Below are 25,355 nucleotides of genomic sequence, written 5' to 3'. Positions count from 1 at the left end.
TCTTTGACCCTAAGCCTCTCCTGGTACCACGGGAACTGCAGGTCCTCCCAGCACCAACACCATGGGGAAGGGAGGAGGTAATGGGGGTGAGAGCACCAGGAGAAGGGTCTCTGTCAGACACTCGATAAATGTTCAATGACTCTCAGAGTTACCTGAGCTCCATCCTAGAGGAGAACCAGCAGACGCCAGAGCAAACAAAGCACGGCAAGCAACAGGAGCAGGCCCTCCCAGAAATGATAGCTGCCATCAACACGGACTGCAGCTCAGAGACTCTCAAACTGCTTTAACGTTGCGCTACAGACACAGACTGTATTCCTTACCCCACCCCACCCCCCCACACACACACATCACTACTTCTTTCTAACCTTCAGACTCCACAATGACTCACGCCTTGAAATTCCCAGGTTAAACACAGGTGGAAAAGGAGCTACTGGCCCTCCTCTAGGACTGTCCGCCCATGAATCAAGCTCTCCTCGGGCACCACTCCAAGCACTGGATGGGCCGCTGGATACTCAACACGACAGACTAGGAGGTGGGCACTCTAGCTACCCCATTCTACCAAGGAGGGCGCGAGCGCTGAGACCACAGGGCTAACTGGTAGCAGAGCTGGGGTCTGGCTGCAGAGCTACTCACGCAGCTGCTCTGCATCCCAGGGAGAAGTGATAATCAAAGTCCCATAGTTCCAAACATATGCTGGAATTTTAAACCTGACACAATCCCCACCTACTCCTATCACAATAATACTAAAGTCTAAGAAAAGCCTTCAAGTCATCGTGTGGGCCTAACAATCTTTTAATCATCAAAACACATCCCCCCATGATAGAGATTATACCCGTTTTACAAACACTAAGACTCAAAGAACACTTGCAAAAGAAGACAGAACCAGAATTTGTTGACATCAAAACCAAAATTTTTCAGCTTCCTCTTATCCAAAGAAAAACTGAAAATAAAACTGCATTCCAATCATGTCTTGAATTGAGAATTCTGACAATAACTTGGCAGTTATGTCAAAACTTTAAATATATATACCCTATGACCTACCAACCCTACTTCCAGGATCTTTCTTACAGAAATACTACTACGAATACACAAAGACATGTATAACAAGGATGTTTACCGCATCAGTGCCTGTAAGAGCAAAACCAAAAACAAGGTGAATATCCATCCAGTTAGCTACACTGTGACACAAATACATGATAGAAAACCACTGTAGCCAGTTAAAAGAATGAGGTAGCTCTAGACACATTGACAAGATATCCTGGCTATACCAGTAAGCAAAAAAAGCAAGTGACAGAATATGTGCGATATGATCCTATTTTTATTTAAAAATAAACTGTGTGTGGATATATATGTTGTAGAGATACAGGAAAAGGCCTGAAAAACTATGTAACTTCCTTGCGAAGAAGAAACTTAGGGGGTAAGAGGGCTCGTCTCTCATGTTTTACTTCATAGAAGTCGGGATTTGTTTGAAGTTAACAATTACTTTTGACGTTAACAGTATACAATTTTGAAATAAAACGGATTTGAGAGGCTAATTTTCTAGATGGAATACGGTAGTTTAGAAATGCCCTTAAAATGTAAATTTATTTCTCCCATTTACAAGCCTGTGAGGGCACAGGAAGGGGAGCACTGCCACAAAATCCTCTTTTAAAAGCTCACTCAGGATGCTAACCTAAGTCTCATTTCAGAGATTTGTAAGGTTAGCAATGTCTCTTTTCAGACTACATCAGAAATGACATCAATGTCAAGATGAAGGCAAAATTAAGTCTTAAAAAGGAAACATGTAAAATACTTAGACAAAACAAATGACTAAAACTGCAGAGTTCTACTACACTTTATTCAAAAATTGGCCCTACCTCCTAATTGAGAGACCTGAAAGTCTAGTGTCCAAATGTAAATACCCATCACGTGTTCAAAAATAATCTTCAAACTTGAACCGTAATCTTTGGAAGTTACACACACCACAATCCACCTTTGCACAGGTAATTTTATTCTCTCCTGTGGGTGTCAATAGTGCTCACAGATTGTAATTTGAAACATTCAGAAAGCACATACCTGAATATTGTCACATTTCTTTACATCATGATTCAATAACTATTAAACAATTAGGTCTACTAAATACAGTGAACAAAATGGTATAACTGTTTACACCATTCCCTTGTACACAAGGCTTCTGTCACAACAGTAACAAATGGAATTAATGCATACCACAATATCGATGAAGTAAGACCTTCTTTTTAAATAAACTATTCTGTTTATAAATAAACTCTGATTTTTTTTTTTAGCACACATTTACAGACCTGATCAATAAAAAGAAACAAGACATATAGTTTCCTTTTAAAAACAAAATGTTGACAAATGGACCACTACGAGAGAACACGACTAGGAAAGGGGGTGAGAAGCAAGCAACGGGTAAGAGAGAGTTAAAAGTACAGCCAAACTACAATCTATGTCTGTTAGCAAACACCGACACCGACACGAGGGCAGGGCTATCTGCGGGGCTCATTTTACTTGAATTCCAGCAAGTTGCAATCGATCTTGTAGTACACATAGGGGTAATACTCCTGTTGACTCAGGTTTAAGCCTGGAATATCCATAGGAGCCTATTGAAAAATCAGATGATTATTCAACTAAGTACTTAAAGAAATTAAACAAGAAAAAAAGTATTACCATCGTAGGCATACCTTGGAGATACTGCAGGTTCTGTTCCAGACCACCACAGTAAAGCGAGTGGTTTCCCAGTGCATATAAAAGTTATGTTTACACTATACTACAGTCTATTAAGTGTGCAACAGCATTATGTCTTGAAAAACAATGTACATACACCTTAATTCAAAATACTTTATTGCTAAAAAATGCAAACCATCATCTGACAACGCAGGGTTGCCACAAACCTTCAATTTGTAAATTGAAAAGTACAGTATCTGCAAAGTTCAATAAAGTGAAGCACAGCAAAACAAGGTATGCCTGTACCTTCTTAATGAACATCTACTCTGGGCTAAGTTTATACATTTTTGCTAATTTAATCTGAGTTTGGCATTGCTAACTCCATTTTGCAAATGAGAAAACAATCTCTGAAAGGCTGACTTGAGACCTCCCTGGTGGTCCAGTGGTAAAGAATCCACCTTACAATGCAGAGGATGCGGGTTCGATCCTTGGTCAGGGAACTAAGATCCACATGCCACGGAGCAACTAAGCCCACGTGTCACAACTACTGAGCTCACGGGCCCTGGAGCCTTCGCGCCACAACTAGAGAAGAGAAAATCCACACGCCGCAACGAAAGATCCTGCATGCCTCAAAGAAGATCCCGCATGCCACAACTAAGACCTGACGCGGCCAAAAATAAATTTTAAAAAATAAATAAATAATAAATTAATCTTTAAAAATAAATAAATAAATAAAGGCTGACTTGCCCTAGGAAACAGAGTGAGTAGTAAAGCCAGATTGAAGCACTCTCTGCCCTCAAAGCCTGTGTGTGTTTAACCGTCACCCCACCATCCTTTCTCATGCATACTGTATAAAATTTTCTTTAATCTCAGGCTTGGTGTACTGAGTTTAGGAGACACATGGCTTATAAAATGCTGGATAAAAATAAACCAAGTGTGATTTTTACAGAAACCACTTATTACATATGCATGTTATAGGAATTTACTGGTAGGAAATTATGTATCAAACAGTTAGACTTCACATATTATCAACTCTACAAAATGTAGAGTCATTTCCTGCATTTTCTTCTATCAAAAAACCCTGATTTTTTTCATGGGTTCTAACTAATGCACATGTGAAATACTGCCATCCTAAACTAAAGAGGAAAAAAATCAGCAAGATATTTGAAATCAAAAACATAAAAGCCTATTACAATTTTAAACAACAGCAACAACGAAAAGCACACATACTGTTTGTATCTTTCTGTTTAAAAAGAACACATAAACACATACCATTTTAGAGAAATGATAGTTCCCTTTAAAATGCTCATCTATTGACTCCACTACTTCTACCAAATAAAGTTACAATAACTACTCATTTTCTTGCTCTCTGCAATTTATAACTTTTGTAAATAACTAGTATCACTGGTTGTGTGTGTATTTCTGCAGCTATAAACATCGGATCTACAGCAAGATAACTGGCTTTTAGAAATACCAAGAAGCAACTAGTAAAATGGGGTAAACAAGGTAAATTATTTGCTAAGCTATCAGGTAAATTAATTACTAACAAATTGAGACTCTTAAAGCAACTTTCAAAAGGTTAAATAACATCTTATCTGCTTCCAATAATTTTTTCTGAAATTCATCCAGTTCCTCTTCTACCAGGCTGTCTAATAAATACTTACATCAATAATAGCTGCTGCACTGCTATCTAGATGTTTATACAATTCATATAATACTTCTCTTAGTTTCTTCATTGTTTTCTTATTGGGCTGAAGGAGCATTGCTTGGAAGTTCACTGGCAAGCCATACCTTATAAATAAGCAGAAATACAGGATGTAACACAAGCAAACATATGCAGAGATTTTCTTTTTAAAGCAAATACTCTCATATTCTTCTTTAATCACAGTTAATGGGGAAAGGGTACCTCACTTTAATGACCATGTTTACAAGTTCAGCTAATATACACAGAAACTCAAACCTTCCCTGGTCCTCAATGTCCATTAGAAATCTTTCTTTAGGATGAGAGCCAACTGTCTACTAGGAATTACTTTTAATTACTCTTCAATTTTTAAGGTAATCTATGAATACCCTCAGCAGACAGTGGTAATATGTAAACTTAGTGCAGTGTCTCTAGGTATCTGCAGGGAATTGGCTCCAGGACCCCTGTGGATACCAAAATCCACGGATGCTCAAGTCCCTTATATAAAATGGTGTAGTATTTGCATATAACCTACACATATCCTTCAGTATACTTTAAAATCATCTTTAGATTACTTATAATACAATGTAAATGCTATGTAATTAGTTGTAAGTAAAATGCAAATGCTATGTAAATCATTGCTAGTGCTCAGTAAATTCAAGTTTTGCCTTTTGGAACTTTCTGGAGTTTCTTTTTTGAATATTTTCAATCCACGGTTGGTTGAATCCATGAATTCGGAACCCAAGAACATGGAGGGCTTTCATGATAATAAACAACATGAGATTACTACCCACATCTACTATGAAAATTCAAAGAAATTTACAAATAGTGAGCATGACTGCAGATAAGCATTTTGAAATATTTCTAATATGAGCAACATGTACAGAGGATCACAAGATGACTGAGATTTTAAGTACCTCAAAATAAAAAAATATTTTAGGTTAATTGAAATGAGGACTTCAAATAAGGCATCGTTAGGTATACTGCGTACCAAACTACATGTAAAATATTTGAATGATCTTCTTTTAAACAAACACTGGCTAATATTTCATAATCTACATTTAACTTAAGTACATAATAAGAAAAGAATCAGAGAGCACAGCAGCGTGATCTCTTTCTTCAAACCCGGTATTAAGGGACAAGACCAACGTGCACGTAATAAGCAGTATGACACTGACAATCTCTCCCTCACAATTGGCCCTTTGGTTTCTCCAAATCAATTTCCTATTAGTAGACTGTGTGTTTTAATAAAGAGATCCAATGTAAAGGGATCTATAAATTCTTTAGTTGAAGTTTCTCAATTAACTTCCTTTACCTCAAAACAGACTCAACAAAAACCCTCAACGCTTTTACATGAATCCACGCAATAAACGCCTCACTGAAATTCACTTTCAGCCACCGTACAAGTGGTCCCTAGAGAAAGAAAGAAAAAAAAAAAAATGGCAGTTAGAAATTAGATAAATCAAGTATTTTTAAAGGAGCAACTATCCAGTAAGAATCTTTAAGAGCATTAAATCACATTATAATTCACTTTAAAAATGTTTCATTATTCTCATTCTCTTGGATACTTTACCTTAAATTAGATGAAAAGATTAAGCCACTACTCTGTAACCTAAGTAGATACAAAAATCCATTGAATCTATTCACTACACAGAAAAACGTGTATATATATATATTTTTTTTTTTTTTTTTTTTTTTTTTGGCCACACCACGTGGCTTGTGGGATCTTAGTTCCCCGACCAGGGATCGAACCCACGCCCCTTGCAGTGGAAGTGCAGAGTCCTAACCACTGGAGCACCAGGGAAATCCCAAAAAGGCCTATGTTTTAATGAAAGTCATTTAAAGTGACACAGAATATAGAAGTGTCCTTCTACAGGTTTGAAAACCAAAATATAAAAATCTAAATTTACTATCCAATACTCTTAAACATTTTATACATTTAAAATAGAATTCAATTACACACAACTTCTCAGAAATAACGAAAAATAGCTATGTAGTAAGTCATTTAATATCCCTAGGTGTTAGTTTTCTCATCTGTAAAATCAGGGGGTTGATCTAGATCCCTAAAAGCTGTTCATCATGTTCTAAGTTTTTAATGGTTCTATTATGTAGTATAAATTCTTTCTGAATTTAGTTATTCAGTACTTCTAAATAAAAACACTTCTTTAAAGAAACAAATTACAAATAACTTATTACCACCTCTCCACACTTAAAAGACACACATGATCAGTTCAGCTAATATTTAGGTAACATTATTAGGCTCATTTGGATGTAACAATCAATTTACGCAAAAAGGATAATACGAGGTCTTTGGTTAAAATTATCTGTTCTTTAAAAGGGATCTGGACCTCCCTAACAAGTTGGTTTTATTCGACATTACTTGGTTAGGGTTAGTTTTCTCCTAACTGAGATGCAATGGCTTATAAAGTACTTGGAAATAATTTTAAATGGAATGTGCTTTTATTTCCTCTTGCATTACAAGAGAAATACATTTTCACTCATCATGTTTCCCCTTCCATACAAGCTTCAGTCTTCACAATAATCCTGCGCTTGAGATGGCAAGAAAGTCAACACCATCTTTCACTCACAATTCCATCCCTGTTCTCCATTGTGCCTAGAACATACTAACTCACCAATGGTTTAAATACAAATTCCTCCAATAAAAGACTGCATGCAGCATTAAAAAAATCTGCGTCAAAAAATGAAATTTCTTACTGAAGAGAGAGAACTACTACTTAACTAAAATAACCCCTCACTATATGGGTATTAATCAAAACACTGCATTTAAAATTAATTTCTGATATGGACTTAGGGGGATTAATTTTAAGACAATATATTTTAAGATAAGGATTCACAGATCTCAGTTTGCTTAGAGAAAACTTATTTTGATTATTTAGTAGAAAAAAAAGCTAGAATCAAATGTCTTAAAAGCAAAATCAGGGCTTCCCTGGTGGCGCAGTGGTTGAGAATCTGCCTGCCAATGCAGGGGACACGGGTTCGAGCCCTGGTCTGGGAGGATCCCACATGCCACGGAGCAACTAGGCCCGTGAGCCACAGCTACTGAGCCTGCGCGTCTGGAGCCTGTGCTCCGCAACAAGAGAGGCCACGACAGTGAGAGGCCCGCGCACCGCGATGAAGAGTGGCCCCGCTTGCCACAACTGGAGAAAGCCCTCGCACAGAAACGAAGACCCAACACAGCCAAGAATGAATAAATAAATAAATAAATAATAATTTAAAAAAAAAAAAAAAGCAAAATAGAAAAGTTTTGTTTTCTTTTAAATTAAAGAAAAGCAGTACCACTTTTTCTTCTGCTTAACACTGATAATACTAAGTATTAAAAAACGCATACAAATTGCTTTTTCTTGTCGGTAGAAAGCCTGTTCATTTCTTCTTTGTCTGCTTTCATCTCCTCTTCATTATACTGGAAGTCACGAACGATGAATCTAAATTGGGGGGGAAAAAAACCAAATTTGTCCACACCATGTATAGGTGATCTAACAAATTAAAAAATAAAAAATAATAATCTTACTTGTTTTCCCTGGCTTTGTGTCTGAAGTCATCAACTGCCTTCCTAAACAAGGTGACATTACACAGGTAACTGTCTTGGTCCTCTGAGAGAACACTAGAGAAAGAAAGACCAAGTCCATTTAAAGCTTTATATTTATTGCTCACGTTCATATTGTTGGCAGAATTCAGAAACGGGGAGGAAGAGGAGGGTATGGCAGCCCTTCCCAAACCACTTCAGTGCTTTTCATCTGTACTGCCTCAACACTGAAGACACTCAGTGTTTATGATGTTTTCATTTACGATGCCTTAACAGCCCCCTAGTGCATTTCTTCCTAACCAACAAAATTAAACATTAAATCAAGTAAAGCATCCAAACTCAAGAACCATGCTTTTCAATCTGTATCAGCACTAGGCCAGCCGAGGAAAAACTGTCCAGCACCTGGCTGGTTTCCAGACTCTCCTTACTTCCTTGCTAAACACCCTCTTCTCTTCTGGTGACTGAATTCTCTCTTCCTCTCTCCAGTCCAGCCCTGACCCATGAGTCCTGGCCCACCCCTTTTAACTTGTGCCCTCTCAAAACTATTATCCTGCGTTCTTGTTCCCAGTGCCCATCAGATCTAAAGCAAGGTAGCTACAAAGTGGACAGAACTCGATAAAAAACCTTTAATGATCCTCAGGTTTGCCAGAATTGACTCAGTAATGTGCAAACTGATTGGGATCAAAACAAAGCCAAGAGACTTCTCTGGTGGCCCAGTGGTTAAGAATCAACCTGCCAGTGCAGGGGACATGGGTTCGATCCCTGGTCCGGGAAGATCCCACATGCCACGGAGCAACTAAGCCTGTGCGCCACAACTACTGAGCCTGCACACCTAGAGCCCGTGCTCCGCAACAAGAGCGAGAAGCCCACGCACCGCAACAAAGAGTAGCCCCCGTTCGCTGCAACTAGAGAAAGCCCACGCGCAGCAACGAAGACCCAACGCAGCCAAAAATAAATAAATAAATTTGTTAAAAAAAAACACAACAAAGCCAAATCCAACTTGACAGGCTATCTCAGATCCTAACAATATTCCACCACTATCATATTCATCTTTTAAACTTATCTTAACCTTAATTGATCTTTTTAACTTTAGTACTTTGCTGTTTTAAAGGTCCATGCAAACAAAGGGGTGGGGACCAGAGATGTGGACAATGTCAAACAGCAGGTTCCGTGACAGTGAAAAAGATGGAAAGAAGGCTCAGGTTCAAGAGTTGGGTTACAGTTTAAGATTCCAGACATAAAGCCTCTCTAGAGGTTGAGGGTGAGACCAAGGGAACAGCTACAGAAATCAAGTGGAGATGACAGTCTGTGAGCTGCAGGCTGGGTCTCCAAACTCACTCTCGTTTAGTTCTACTGCTGTGTAGAAACAGTAACGCTACCTCCTCACACCCGCAACCAGGCCGAGAGGAAACTGAAAGTCAATGCTTTCCGGCTGCCTCACGGCATTTTCAGTCTCCCATGCGAGTGGCAGTGCTTCTGGAGCTTACTAGCTCTTCCTGCTGCTTCTGACTTCTTACCTCTCTCCTAAGACTCAGTCCTGCCATCTGCTCTGCTCCCCAGTCAACCTACCCACTTCATTGCCAAGACATCTTTCCTGCTTTTCTTCATAAAAGTTATCTTTGCAACCCCTGCTCCAAAACACAAAAGAAACTTTTCTTTGAACAATGGCTAGTGTCGTTTTTTTCTAGGCCTTCCTCGCTAGGATCCTCTGGTTCATCTGGAACTCCAGCTCCCTGAACAAAAGCGTCTGTGAAGCACCAATGAGTTTGTGGTGCTGTTTTTCCAACAACAGAGAAAAGGCCGAAGTCAACCAGTGACGTAACCCAACCAGATTATCTTAACAAGCAAAAGTAGGCAGACAAAAAGCTAAGTGGTAATTCTGAAAGTACAAGTGAAAATCACCTCTTTCTGAACAGTTTTTCCAACAGAAAGAAGCAGAACAGCAGCTCAGCCTCTCAGCTTCTTTGGCCTTTAACTCTGACTTGGCATTTATACACATCCCTGCACTTAACCACTCAATGATGGCAATATTTCACATGGTCCAATCTTTCAAGATTTATGTAGAATATTTTGCAAATAGCTAGATTTTGTGTGTTTTTTAGGTGAAATTATTTCTTTCAGGTTTAAAGATGGTTGTTTTCAATCTATTCTTCTTCCTCAGAAGTCCACTTTCATCTTCACTGCTTCCACAAGTAACCACTCAGGTATTGTGCCAAAAAGCAACAAGTGACAGTATTACTACTTATAATTCACTTTAAAATAAAGCACTTAGAACAATGACCAGCACATAGTAATCACTCAAAAATGTTAGTTATTATGATAAGTGAAAAATCCAACATCAAGTCATAGAGATCTTTCCTAAACAGAAGTACAAAATTCCAGACTAACCCACTAAAACCTGTCTGCCCCACGTGAACTAAGCATCCTCTTCAGGTGCTGGCTGAACTACTGCATTATTCTCAATGACTAAATTTAACTAACTTTTCAAGTCAATGATTCCAAAAGTCTTTAGACTGATAAATAGGTGAACAGATGTTTTCACTGAGTGAGGAAGGGCTGGGGACTCTCAGGTGGTCAGTGAGCGCTCAGGGGTCATGCAGAGGACAGGTATTGCCTATACTCAACTGTTGGCATCTGAAATTTTTTTTCCTTTTAACTACTAAAGTGATTTTTCAAAAGATGTAAGGCTGAAGCAATATTTCTAAAGCCCTTCTTTCCGAATAAACCTGGGCCTACACGCCACTCCCCTGGACTAGGCTCACACACCACAGGGTGGAAGGACACTGTGTGCGCACTGGGTCCTTATTTTCCTCCTCTCCCTGCCCCCAAACGTAAAGACAACCTCTGTGACTTTTACGGTCTCCAGAGCACAAAGGTCTAAGAAGGCGTCATCTGTCAGGATAAACAGCTTCGGAGGAAAACCGGCATTAAGACACAACCTCAATCTTCAGTTTACCATGTGAAGGGCCAGTGTGAATGGAAAGTATTCCCCCCAAATGGGAAAAGAATTCACAATGAGCATAGGTTTGTGGTTTCATTCTCAAAAAATCAACATTTGTGAAACTACAATAATCATATTACCTTCTATTTTATATATCTTATCAAGCCTTAAAAGAACCTCATAATGTGTACAGGGAAGGTGCGATGCTCATTTTACAGAGAAAATGAGGCCCAGAGAAGTTAAAAGACTTACCGCAGGTCACATAGCAAGTTGGTAGCAGAACCAGCAATAGAACTCAGATCCCTGGGTCCAGGACTCTTTCCATTATACTAAGCTACCTCCCATATGACACAATGAAACTGGAAAAGAAAATATTTCATGGGCCTGGCCTTACTAACACCACTTCTTTACTACCTCCTAGACCTTTCTTTCACCATGCTGAGGGTATATATATATATACACGCTGAGGGATATATATGTATATACAAAACAATTCTTTGGGGGTGCATATACACTGTACTTAATATTTTCTTGAAGAATATCTTGTGTAGAATGGCAGAATGCAGGAAAAATGACATGCATGTAGTGTCAAGAGTGCAGGACTTGGAGTTAAAAGACCTGAGTTTTAGTCCTAACTTTGCCACTGCACACTTATACAGCCATATACGCTTTAGGCAATGACTTAACTCTTCTGCATTTTTATTTCTTCATCTATGAGAAAAAGTATAACTGCCAAAACTACTTCATGGAATTGCTGCACATATCAAATTAGACAGTGAATATTAATCCATAAGTTTAAAATTGCTTAATAAAAGTTTTGTTTTTTTTTTTTAAGGAAAGTACAGATTCAGTAGAATCTATGCTTACTGGAAAGTGATGGTAAATATTTGCAGATCAACAGAGTACCCTAGTAGTCATTTTGGTACACTTCCTTTGCAAGATAAATGAGGATATGTAGACACACAGTAGGTATACAATAAATATTGAAGGAAGGATTTTGAGAGGGTAGCACAGCAGAAAAAGTACCACACCAGAGATCTGGGTTCTAGTTACAGCTCTGTCACTAATGAGATGTGTGACTCTGGGCAAACCACGTCACCTCTGTGGCCTCAAACTTCTACATCTATAAACATGAGTGGGTTGATCAGACTGTACAAAGGCCCTTCCAGGTCTACAGTAGCTAGAGCTAATATAACTCACTTATTTTTAAGGTGAAAATGATGGCTCCAAAACTGTAAAATTTACCACAAAGGAAAGATAAAGATATCTCCTATTCCAACATCCAAACTACTAAAGGAATTCTACGAAAGAAACAGGCTTTACAAAGACTACTACTTACTTGCTAGACCTTGGAACCACCATTTCAGCTAGTGTTTCATACTGCTTAATCCAGTCATTGTGGTTTAACCTGCAGAAAAGGTACAATTAAGTTACTGGAAGAGAAAAACAAGTCCTACCTTCCTGCCGAGCCCAGAAAGAGAAAAAATTATGAGACAAATAGGAAATCCAACTATAATAGGTATACCTCGAGTCTATTTAACAACAACAAAAAAATCAAGTTTTCTACAGAGAATGAATTTCAAATACACTGAGTGGTAAAGCAGGAAATACAGCTCACCATCTCTTACATCCAGTAACTATTGCAAAAAAGGCACATTCTATAACTAAGTTTGGAAAGGAAGCAAAGCAAAATACAGATTCTAAATTACTTTCAAACTTTAGGGTTGATATACATTATTACCTCACTAAAAAAAGAAAAAAAGGAAAGAAAGAGAGAGAGAGAGAAGCCATGCTGAAATCACTAACATTCCTATTCAGTGGCCATTATGAAGAGCTGGGTAAAACCACATTTACCAAAAGCACAGAGTACCAGGAAGTGCTGAGTAAACAAAGTGACAGTAAACCAAGCTGCCACAGATCACTGTGCAACAACCTTCTCTAGAGACCACTGGCTTTTGTGGGTGTGGCGAGAGATGATTATATATGCAGTACAAAATAAAGAATTGTAGTATCTATAGCCAGGATAGTGAATAATCCATTATACAAGGTATCCTAGGTCCTATCCGAGGTTTCAAGTGCAGTGCACAGAAAACTATGAAAACTTCTGGTCTTAAACACAAATTTTAAATAAAGGTTGCATGAGACAAATCTTTTATCTGGGCAAAGGTTATTTTCCTGCATAGTATAAAAACACAAAGACACAGAAATTTTTTAGAAATAATCAGTGTTCTAGTATTCTGCAGTAAGGGGGAAAAAGCAGAAGTCAGGTAATACTGTAGCCACTGAAATTCAATGGAGGTCCTTTCCCACCCCTTTCCAGGAGGCATCATTTTCTAATATTCCCAGTTTCCTAACCAGACAAAAATGGAGAGCACAGCAAAGAAAGATTTCATGACTAATGCTCTGAAGAGTCCCCAAATCTCCCATCCCAGTTTGGATCCCCCGAAGATTCCCTGATAGTGAGATTTCAGTGTAAGTCAGAAGTGAAACCGTTAACAGTGTCTCTCTCCCTGTCTCCCTCTCCCTCTCCCTCTCTCTCTCACACACACACACACAGTTCTAATCTTCCAAAGGTTTCATTTTACCAAGATTACCAAATATTAATTAAAACAGAAGGCCTAATCTAAAGGAGATTTCAAAGGATATTCTAACCCAGCAAACTATGCCCATAACCTGTACACCTGTTTTTTTAAATAAAGTTCTACTGACACACAGCCACGTCCATTCATGTACACACTGTGTGTGACCGTTTTCAGCTACAACCACAAAGTTGAAGTGGCAGAACTGAGTAGTTGTATCAGAGACCATATGCCTTGCAAAGGGTAAAATACTTACTATCTGGCCCTTTGCAGAAAAAATATGCCAAGCTTTGATCTAATCCATCCTTTGCTTCTTAGAGGGCTTAATTCATCCTAACCAATCATCAAATATTTTTCGGAAAAACAAATAGCTCCCTGTTTTGAAAAATCTAAGAACAATATTTTTTTTAAATCCAATAATTTAGCATTATCTAATTTTTTAATGGGCCAACTCTACTAAGCAAATTTTGATTTGGAATATCAATTTATAATTGACAGCTCTATTACCAGGTTATGAACTAAATTCTACTGTATGTGCCATATGAGTACATGTTGGTTGACAGAATAAATGACAAGGTGATACTCCCTTTACACTTGGGTTTATGGAAAACTTCAAATTACAATATCAGACACTAATACTTTTCTTGTATTTTAACAGGTAAAAACCTTCTGTAATAAAAAGACATACTTGGGAACCACGACCAGTAATGTGACAAGATACTCTGAGTCAAGAACAAAGTCATCCTTCTTCACAATTTCTGCTAGACTTCTAGTTAGCAAACTTCCTCTGAGGAATAAGAAAAAAATCATTAGGCTGGATAATTATGTGCTTCCAGAACACAAGTAAAGAAATAGCAGGCTAATTATAGTCACATATACTATATATACATCTCAAGAGAGGGATTAGCCTGAGTTAACATTTTATTTTATAAGAAGTCAAAATTTAGCTGAATATTTCCCACATCCAAACCCAAAGAAATGTAAACATTTTATCAGAATTTGCCTCTAGTGTCTCCCTTTGTGTTTGCTTTAATTATTATAACTCAGCTCTTCTCTTGATTACATATATAGTATCTTAACTGAGAAAGTGTTATTCATTAGGTATCAATTACAGTCTACCTCATCATAATTATGAAATCATATCATCTAAGCACAACCTTTGATTATCCTCCCTCTCCCTGGGTATCAATTTTGGTTAGTTAACCCAATAATCAACTCTTTTAACACAGTCTTCATTTGGTCTCCTAGTACATTTCACAGTGAAAATGACTTGCCCTGTTTGCACCACTGACAGTATCCAACCAACTTTCTCTCTGGGATATGAATGCATAACTGGAAGAGTTAAGTGCTTAAAGCTACACTTGTAGTAGTCATACTACAGTGATATTAACCAAAACAAGAGTGGTCTATTTTAAGAAAACCTAATATGTAAAAAATCAAAACTTGGAAAACAGAAAAATTAAAGAATGAGTATTACATTACAAAAGGATTCTTCTATAGAATTCTTTTAAGCAGCAGATAATTGCTATGTAATTAAACTATCATTTGATTTAAAACAATTAACTTTAGCTCATTTTCAGTGAAAAACCAGATGGATAAAGGGATAAACCAGGACCCAACTCACAAGTATTATGTATGAAACGAGTATAATAAATCAGCCTCACATCTGTTTTGACTAGCCTGAATTAGTGAGCTTTTCTCCATGAAGTGAAAAAAACACCATTTTGATTATAGAAACAGCACAAGGTGGAACTTACCAACCCCTAACAACAGTTCATTCAGTGTATGCTAGAGTGCTTCCCCAATTCTTTTTTTTTTCGGCTGTGCCATGAGGCACGTGGAATCTTAGTTCCCTGACCAGGATTGAACCTGCACCCCCTGCAGTGGAAGCACAGAGTCTTAACTACTGGACCTCCAGGGAAGTCCCTCCCAATTTTTAATTATTTACATATACTTGACATGCTTACGCATTCTTTCGTTCCAAATTCTGAAGATTCCCTTTCAGGTTGTTGTATGCGGATGCTCGAGATTTCAGGTCATTGTCAATCTGAGTCACTCCCTTTAAAGAGAAAAAGAGAAAAAGGGAAAATTTTCCTAAACCTGCCTCTACTAATACAATCAAAGTAGCTGTGCTTAAACTTTAAAAACCAAAACACCACTAGTTCCTGATGTAAAAATACTCTATTATTTTAAAAGCATGGCTTTAAAGGTCATTAAAAAAAACCTACTTCATTTTTAATAACTATGGTAATTTTCATATAATCTTTTCTATTAAAGATAATGTTTTAGTCTACATGTATTTTAATTATTGCTACTATATCACTTCTTAAACCATGTAAATGGAATCTAGGCCACTGGTTACAGAGATGACTAATTAAAAGGCTTTAAAACACAAGTCTCAAGGATTAATTTCCAAAGGAACTACATCACATAGAGTTTTGCTGTTCACAACACCACTACTCTTCCACAAAATATTTTTGCAATAAAATTAAAATTATGTTTGAATTTATTTATAAATGTTACACAAGCTGATTTTTCAAAAAGATGATTAAAACTACTAACAACTTAGGGAGAAAACACAAAGCAGTAGATTTAACATTTGAAGAACTAATTTCAACTCAGCTCTACCATCATCAGCTGTGTAGCACTGGGGTAAAACTACTTCACCTCTCTGAGCCTCTTTCCTCAACTATAATAGTATCAGGAAGAAGACGACTAAATCCTTGGTAAGGATCAAAAGAAAACAAGGCTCAGTCATAGTAAGAGCACCACTTTATATTATCTGACTACTCATTTTCATTAAATTATATGATGACTTGAGTTAAAATCCTTGATAGGCTATTCATTTACATTTAACCATAGAGCACAACGTACAAATAAAGCCAGTGGGAGCCAAGGAAGTCTGTCCAGATGATTTAAACCATACTTTTCATCCTAGCCAGGTCATAGAAATGTTGTCAAACAATTAATAGGTCTTTGTCTACTGCCTCATTATAGTTTCAGGTAAGACTTTTACATTTTTCTCTCAAGCTCAAGGACTTTGAAACACAAAAGGAGTTCTTAATTCAGTGAATTCATGGATGGGCTTTAACACCTGTGGACTCCCTGAAACTGTACATAAAATCATGTGGTACAAGAATACAGGCAATTTTTCTGGGTAGAGAATCAATACTGAACATCAGAAAGGAAGGTGTCAGAGAACCCATAAAGTTTAATCTGAATCAGTACTGTACATAAACATACTTAAGTGACCATTATCATACATCTGAATGATTCATAAATCTCTTATCTATTCCAACTTCCTGTTCTATGTGATCTCAATTACACTTCAAATTTATATAAATAACTATAAAATTTTAAAGTTACTTTTCTTATTCAAACATTGTTGATGCAACATTTAACTTAACTACCTAAATAAACTACACAATTTGGATAATGTACACATGAAAGTGTTATCCTTTTTTGACACTTTTTTTTTTTTTAGTAAAATTGTAGTAAGTCACATATAATTAAGCTGCCCTGTCAAAACCTAAATTAAAGTATTTAATAACTAAATACTTATAAAATAAATAAAGCCACTATAAATCAATGTGTCCTACCTGTATCATTTTTTATCTTACCTTGGCAATTATTTCAGAAATATTTTTCAGGGACTGCTTGATTGGATATTTAGCCATGTCCCATTGAAACCTTGTTATATAAGTAACCAAGTCAACTGAAATAAGGGAAGAAATTAATTACTGAGGAGAAGCAATAGAATTTTTTATAGTTTGCTACACAGTAATAGATTTTAGTGCTGAAACTGGCATTAAGAAAATCAGTAAAGATGTCATCATTTGTGAAGAGTCCTGGTTAAGTAAACGTGGAACTGTATTAAGTAACATGGATTAATAAAAATTTTTACCTTGTAATCTGACTGGATCTCTTCTCCTTACTCAAAATTTAATATATATTAAAATATTCCTTTCTAATCTGATGACTTAATAAATGGAATATGTACATACCCATGATATGCCTCATATGTAGAAGGAAGAGACACAAAAAGATTAAGAATCTACTTCAGGGGATTCCCTGGTGGCACAGTGGTTAAGAATCCGCCTGCCAATACAGGGGACACGGGTTCGAGCCCTGGTCCGGGAAGATCCCACATGCCGCGGAGCCTGTGCTCTAGAGCCTGCGTGTCACAACTACTGAGCCCGCGCACCTAGAGCCCGTGCTCTGCAACCAGAGAATCCACAGCAATGAGAAGCCCACGCACCGCAATGAAGAGTAGCCTCCGCTCGCCTCAACTAGAGAAGGCCCGCGTGCAGCAACAAAGACCCAACACAGCCAAAAGTAAATAAAATAAAATAATTTAAAAAATAGTATATTAAAAAAAAAAAACTACTTCAAACTGTCTCCTCAATAAGTAGAATTTGACAAAAGTACGTTCTTTCTTTGCAACTTACCCAAACAAATTGAAAATGAACTTGTCTGTTAAAACCTTGTGATGACTGTTTCTAGGAGTCTATATTTCAGTAATCTTCAAAACATGGACCTTTTCACTTTCAAATGACAAGAATAAGAAATGCAGAGCCAAAGAGACACTCAACCACTAATTCCCTGGAAGTGTGGTAGTCAAGATGACTTTACTCCTCAAGTCTGATGGGATCAAGGTCAGGGAAACCAAATGTCAATTATGGTTAACTGGCAAAAGTAATTCATACCAAAATATCTTCTCTCCTCAACTTCTCCCTACATAATACCAGCGAGTCAACAACATAGATGGTATCTCCAAAAGCAGTTTTGGATGCAATGCCCCCTAGACTGTCATCCCCCATTTGGCCTCGCAGACTGACCGCCCTAGTTCATCAGGTACCTAGAGACCAGTGAAGGCACCTAAGTTGTTAACACACCTAACTTTCGTCCTGCCCCAGCTGCACGTTAACAGACACAGTAAGCAGCTCAGGATCGCTATTATTAGCAAAGAGCAAAAATAAATTATTAAATTTTTTTTTTTTTACTGATTAAATACTTCTGAGCATCTATTATTTGCAAGGAGAAGAAATGAGATTAGAGAGACACTGGATTTAAAATACAGTGACTGTTGAGAGTTTAGCCACATCTCCATACTGCTGCCTCAGCAACCATTTCTGTGTGGCCAAGTGGCCTACAGGGGCCTAGAAGCTATACTAGATAACAGCCTGCAATCACAAGTAGATGTAAGCTCCTGATATGATTTCCCTGATATGAGCCTATGATAAGCGCTCTCTGCTGCTGCCCAGGGCCTCCCCTGCTAGTGTACCCTTTAGATAAGACCCCCTCGAAGTTAACCGAAACCCTTCTTTTTGGTTTGAATCGACCAACCTGGACTTGGCTTGGGAACCCCAAAGCACTCCACCCACGGACCCTAATAAAGGCATGTGCCCCAGGTCCTGCCGCTCTCTCTCTGCCAGCACCCCGCCTTGACCTCCCTGCCTTGCCCCCTTCCTCCAGGACCTGTGAGTAATAAACTTCTCTATTTCTCTTTCCTTTGTGGTCTTTGTGGCTCACCAACCCATGACACCCCAGGGCTTTACTTAACAAACGTTAATTTAACCAAGTCACATCAGTGACCTTTATTTATCACAGTAGGCAATATAGGACAGAAAGAAAGGAAAGGGTTGTTTCTTATTATAATGACATATCACTAAAGATCAGCCTAATTGAAAATGAAGCAAGTGCTAAAGTGATATTTCAGGAGAAAACAACAAATGCAAGTACAAATGACAACAATGCGGTTGAAACCATCTTTATAAAGCCATTATTACATAGAGCAAACTCTACGTAAATACTAGTTTCTAGCTATAGAGAGGTCGGTGGTAGACTATTCTATGGGTACTAAAGAAATGTCACATTCAAATCTGAAGGGAGGAGGCATTACTCTGCAATAAAATTAATAATTTTTATTTTAAGGCTTTAGCAGTTGGATGCTATTAAACACAAAAAGCTAGAGAAAACAAGTATTCAACTGGAACAATGCTGAGAGACATACTTGGAAAAACAGTTGTTAATGGGAGTTGACAAATAGATTCTGGAAAGAACTAAGGTAAATCTTTATAATATTGCTTTTGGAAGGATCCATATCATAAACTATATTATATATTATGTAGGATTGTCTTATGAGAGGTTGTGTTTCAGAGGAAAGAATGTAACTGGCAATATCACCAAATTCAGTAGTAATCATTCTATTTTAATGGCTTTCTATTGCATTTAATATCCTTACCTATAAACTTTTTTTAAGTCGTTCACTTTATAGAAATCAATTTCAAATCATGAAACATTAGCTTACCTCCGTTGGCCAACAGATTCTCCTGAACTTTATCTTTACTGTCCTCCAGTACGTCAGCCATATACTGAGCCACTTTCTTAACCACCCTTGGGAGAAAAAAAATCAACAATCACTTTCAGGAAAACAACCTAAATTCCATGCTATACAATGAACACATTACATAAAGACACGAATTTGACTCTATTTGTTCCAATTACACTATCTGTATAATATAGAACAAATGGGTCCTAACTTCTAAAATAATGTTTTAAGGACAAAAAGCACCAGGATCTTATTATATATGTCAAACTCAACTGAGTAACTAGTTTTAAGGAGACCACATGCAACATGTTTACCAAGTCTGGAAAGAAAGTAGTGGAAAGCTACCGAGAATAAGCTGAAAAACTGGGCAACAGATCTCACTGCACTGCAAAAACAAAGGGGGAAGCAGGAGCTTTCATTCACCAGTTATGTGCTTCCCCTTAGGACAAAAGGGATCCCACAGGCAATAGAATACAAGCAACGGTAACAATGAAGAATGCGGTCCTACACTATTTATTCATTAACTATTTATTGAGCATCTACTATTTGAGAGAAACAATGCTAAAGAGGAAACCATGGTGCCAAAACTACTGAGGCACCTGCATATCACCTTGTCGATCCCTTCACTTTATAAATCAAGACACCCCCAGGTATAAAGAGAGTAAGTAACTTAGCCCCAAAACTCACAAAACCAGTTCCCAGCAGAGCTGTGACTAAAAACGTGGTGTCTTGACTCTGGAGTCTGGTGTTCTTTCCCCCATTCCTTGTCTGCCTCTGGGCCGTGGGTGGGATACAAAAGTATACCAGACAAAAATCTACCTTCCCATTGCTTACAACCAAAATGGAGAGATACCAAAAAAGACGGATGACTAAATACAAAGCCATCTGTGATGAGCGCCAGCTGAGATGACCAGGCTACAGACAGAAACGCATAAAGGAAAAAGAATTCACTTCCAGCTACTGTAATCAAAAAAGCATAATGGATCAGGAGCAGGGCAATGAAGTACAGGAATGGTTTTGAAAGGCTGATTAGGTGGGAAGAATGTATATTCTTGCCACAGGGCATCATATGAGTCAAGATCCAGAGAGATAAGAAAAGCAACGAATGATGAGGGGTCCAGACTGCCGGGAGTGTCGTGCTCAGGAGAAAGGAGTTTGTGCTAGGACGGCCGGCTGGGGCCAGACTGCAGGTAGATTGCCTCTGATGTCAGCCTTTAGGGAGAGGTGTAATATGGTCAAAACAGGACTTGGGACAATTTCTCCAATGACTTTGTGCTCAACAGCAGGGAGTGTAAACTGGAAGACAAATTAAGAAACTCCTGCAACATGAACCAATAAGGGCCAGAAAAAAGCAACAGAAGGAAAAATTTGAATGACAATCCTATGCAGAATGACCTCAAACCTAAGAAAGTGGAACAAATTCAGAAAAAAATGATGTAAGCCGTAAGTCTTCAACATGTTTAACTTGGGATTTGTCCATACACTTGGCTGTGTCTCCAAAATTCACCCATTCCTTCAAAGAAGACAAACCATTATTCCCATATAAGTTGACGAGCATCTTGTAAACAGAACCATCTGCTATGAACATTCAAAAATGTGCATGTTCACAACATTGTAAATCAACTATACTTCAATTTTTTTTTAAAATGTGCATGTTTACCACAGAAATAGTTCAGAGTATAGAACTGCCTGGTGTCAAATTTATCAACTTAACATCCCATAACTCAGACCTTGACAATCTCCCTATGCATCTCTAGAGGAGTATCCATGACACATGGTGACCTTAAAAAAAACAAACTGCTCTAATGATCAGATTACTGAAAAAGTATAAACTATAATTTACTCCATCACAATGTTCAGACTTTAAAAACTGGAACACTCAGTCATTAAGCTAGCATCTGTCAATTCTACCAAGGTGTAACAACCATATGATTTTTAAATTCCTCATATCTTTCAGGAAGACTGATAGAGACAAGATTGCGTAACAGTGCAGAAAAGAATAGCTGACAAACTGGATAGGCAACTTGCAATGCTTCTGACCAAATGAACTGCATTTGCCCTAAATACTTACTTCCCTAAAAAATGTGTGCAAACCTTAAACTATACTCAGGACATCCCACTGATGATTAAAAGAAAGATCTAGAGAGCTACTGAGGTGATTAATAAGGATCTAAGTAAGTGTTAATAATTATATTCTCAGGAACCTCCCTTCTCACTGTCCTCTTCGTTGTCATGACCTAACATTGCAATGAGGCTGGTGGGACCGCAGAAAGGACAATCACCTCAGGGGGGGCGACCATGAAAAGTTTACTTAATTAAAAACCTATAATCAAGAAACCAAGAGACAAAAAACTAACTGATGGTAAGAACTGAGACTATCATCAAAAATTATTTTCACATTTGCTCTACTGAATGCATGGAATTATTAACCCTAAAAGCAGTTTGTTACTTTTGCTTTCATTCTCTCTTTTCCATTTTTATTGCCTAGTGCCTGCCCTTAGCTGACATTTTCAATATCTCTTGCATAATCTACTGTAAAACTGGCCCCCAACTGGCCTTTTGCCTCATGAGTACATCTTTAGGTCTATTTATTTACTTACCACATGTTGTTATGTCAAAAGATCTCTCTGCAACACCTCAGCCTCTACTACCAGAGTACTGCATTATGGTGGTTCTATCAATTCAGAAAAGCATAACAGCATAAACAAGAAAACCCTTCTGCACAGATTTTGAGAATAAGTTCCCCTCTATTCAGGTCTGTTCCCTTAAAGCTTTAAGCTTTAATCAGATGTACATTTCTAAGATTCTCCAAAATTCTGTTTTTTTACAAATTATACCTATTTACCTAAGCCCTAAGTATTTAGAAAGCTCTGTACGTCAAGAGTCAAAGGGACTGTAGACTGAGTCTGTCAATTAATCAAAATTCAGAAAGTTATTAAGGATCCCATACCCATCTTCAGCTAAAATACACAGTAACTGAATTTCAAGTGACTAAACCTGTAGCCTAGAAAAATCTTCTAATGTAACTGAATTTTGAAGACAAAAGCATCACCAAATAAATCTTCAAATAAATGGCATAACAGCCCATGTTCATGAATCAAAGACCTAATATGTCAGGATGGCAATACTGCTCAAATTATCTACAGATTCTACACAATCCCCATTAAAATTCCAGCTGACTTTCAGCAGATATTTGACATGGTGTTCCTAAAATTCAAATGGAAATGAAAGGAACCAAACAGCCAAAATAATCTTGAAAAAGACAAAGTTAAGTTGGAGAGCTCACATTTCCTAATTTCAAAACTTACTACAAAGCTGCAGTAAAGAGGGCAATGTGGTACTGGCATAAGGACAGGAATATGGAATACAAGTGAGAGTCCAGAAATGAACCCTTACATTTATGTTCCATGGATTTTTGCAAGGGTGTCAGGACAGTTCAATGGAGAGAGAATAGTCTTTTCAACAAATGGACAACTGGATATCCACATGCAAAAGAATGAACATGGACTTCTCCCTTACACCATATACAAAATTCACTGAAAATGGATCAAAGACCTAAATGTAAAAACTAAAACTATAAAACTCTTAGAGAAAATACAGACATAAAACTGTGTGACCTTGGATTAGGCAATGTTTTCTTCCATACAACATCAAAAACACAAGCAACAACAAAAAAGAGATAAATTGGACATTAAAATTAAATGTTTTGTGCTTCAAAGGACACTATCTAGAAAGTGAAGACGACCGACAGAATGGGAGAAAATATTTGCAAGTCACATCTGATAAGAGAGTTGTATCTAGAATATATAAACAACTCTTACAAGTCAATAATCAAATGACCAATAAGCCAATTAAAAAACAGGCAAAGGATTCAAACAGACATTTCTCCAAAGAAGAAACACAAATGGCTAACAAACACATGAAAAGATGCTTAACACGTTATTAGCCATCAGGGAAATGCAAATCAAAAACACAATGAAGGGCTTCCCTGGTGGTGCAGTGGTTGAGAGTCTGCCTGCCAATGCGGGGGACACGGGTTCAAGCACTGGTCTGGGAAGATCCCACATGCCGCAGAGCAACTAGGCCCATGAGCCACAACTACTGAGCCTGCGCGTCTGGAGCCTGTGCTCCGCAACAGGAGAGGCCGTGATAGTGAGAGGCCCGCGCACCGCGATGAAGAGTGGCCCCCACTTGCCCCAACTAGAGAAAGCCCTCACACAGAAACGAAGACCCAACACAGCCATAAATAAATAAATAACTAATTTTTTAAAAAACACAATGAAATTCTCTTTAATATCCACCAGGATGGCTATAATCAAAAAGATGGATAGTAACAAGTATTGTCAACAATGTGGAGAAATTAGAACCTTCGTACACTGCTGGTGAGACTGTAAAATGGTACAACCACTTTGGAAAACAGTCTGGCAGTTCTTCAAAATGTTAAAAGTACAGTTACATTGACCCAGCAATTCCACTCCTAGGTACATACCCAAGAGAAATGAAAACACATGAGCTCACAAATACTTGTACACAAACATTCATAGTAGCATTATTCATATGAGCCAAAAAATGGAAACAACCTTAATATCCATCAACTGATGAATGGATTAACAAAATGCAGTATATCCACACAATGTAATATTATTTGGTAATAAAAAGAAATTAAATGTTGATACATGCTACAACACAGATGAACCTTGAAAACATTACACTAAGGAAAAGAAGCCAGTCACAAGAGACCACATATTGTATGATTCCATTTATATGAAATGTCCACAAAAAGCAAATGTATAGTGTCAGAAAGTAGGTTAGTGGGCAGTGGGGGTTAGGGAGTAACTACTAATGGAAACAGGATGTTTATGATAGTGGCAGGGGGATGAAAATGTACTAAAATTGATTGTGGTGATGGCTGCACAACTCTGTGAATATATGAAAAATCACTGAATTGTACACTTGAAGTAGGTGAACTGCCTAGCATGTAAATTATATCTCAATAAAAATATTAAAAGGAGTCACCAGTTTCACACGTCAAACAGGTGTATTTTATTGTACGTTAATTGTATCTTCATAAAGTTGATTTACAAAGAAAAAAAAAAGTCATTGTTTTCTAAAACCATTCCAATAAGCAGAATACACATGTGATAATAAACCCAATGCCCAGGTAGCCTAATAGTGACTCTCATTTTGCTCTAGCCTATGCATATAAATACATTACCCTTCTACAAATGCATCCAGTTTAGCCAGTTCATCCGACAAACCAACCAAGACATCCAGTGTGCCAACCTAGAAGGGAAAAACAACATTTCATTACTGAGATTTCATCCTGTTTTTTTTTTAAACAAGGTAACACAACATCTTGGTTTGAAGGGCCTGCAAATCTTAAGTTCTCCATATTTTATTTCATAATATGCAAGTGTGGTTAAAAAATGTTTGCTAGACACTGCAAAGCTATTTATATGTACAAGATAATCCTCTAATTCATGGGCACAACCACCACTTAGATGTGAAGATTCCACAATAGCAGGCCTGTGCCTCTGGTGGTCCTGCCCAGTGGCAGTGGATCATTTGAAGTCATGGTTTACAAGAGCAGCTCTTAAGCAGGGGTCCAGAGC

General features: G+C 37.7%; 1 protein-coding gene across 3 annotated transcripts in view; it reads right to left on the bottom strand.

Annotated features, from left to right (window-relative positions):
• Positions 1 to 1,969: 1,969 nt before the first annotated feature.
• Positions 1,970 to 25,355, bottom strand: part of ATP6V1C1 (ATPase H+ transporting V1 subunit C1) — a 38,044-nt gene continuing 14,658 nt past the window's right edge. For all 3 annotated transcript variants that reach the window (XM_068525852.1, XM_068525854.1, XM_068525853.1), the window contains 11 exons: positions 24,959 to 25,026; positions 19,723 to 19,808; positions 17,033 to 17,127; positions 15,380 to 15,471; positions 14,101 to 14,199; positions 12,173 to 12,241; positions 7,878 to 7,970; positions 7,698 to 7,791; positions 5,664 to 5,761; positions 4,332 to 4,458; positions 1,970 to 2,603 (listed from right to left, as the gene is read on the bottom strand). In XM_068525852.1, the coding sequence (XP_068381953.1) occupies positions 2,508 to 2,603; positions 4,332 to 4,458; positions 5,664 to 5,761; positions 7,698 to 7,791; positions 7,878 to 7,970; positions 12,173 to 12,241; positions 14,101 to 14,199; positions 15,380 to 15,471; positions 17,033 to 17,127; positions 19,723 to 19,808; positions 24,959 to 25,026 (1,017 nt within the window). In that variant the 3' untranslated portion in view covers positions 1,970 to 2,507. The remainder of the gene's footprint in view (positions 2,604 to 4,331; positions 4,459 to 5,663; positions 5,762 to 7,697; positions 7,792 to 7,877; positions 7,971 to 12,172; positions 12,242 to 14,100; positions 14,200 to 15,379; positions 15,472 to 17,032; positions 17,128 to 19,722; positions 19,809 to 24,958; positions 25,027 to 25,355) is intronic.

The sequence above is a fragment of the Eschrichtius robustus genome, chromosome 17, assembly GCF_028021215.1.
Source record: "Eschrichtius robustus isolate mEscRob2 chromosome 17, mEscRob2.pri, whole genome shotgun sequence".
Taxonomy (NCBI): Eukaryota; Metazoa; Chordata; class Mammalia; order Artiodactyla; family Eschrichtiidae; genus Eschrichtius; species Eschrichtius robustus.
Note: the sequence above shows the minus strand (reverse complement) of the source record. Positions and strands in the feature narration are given on the sequence as shown.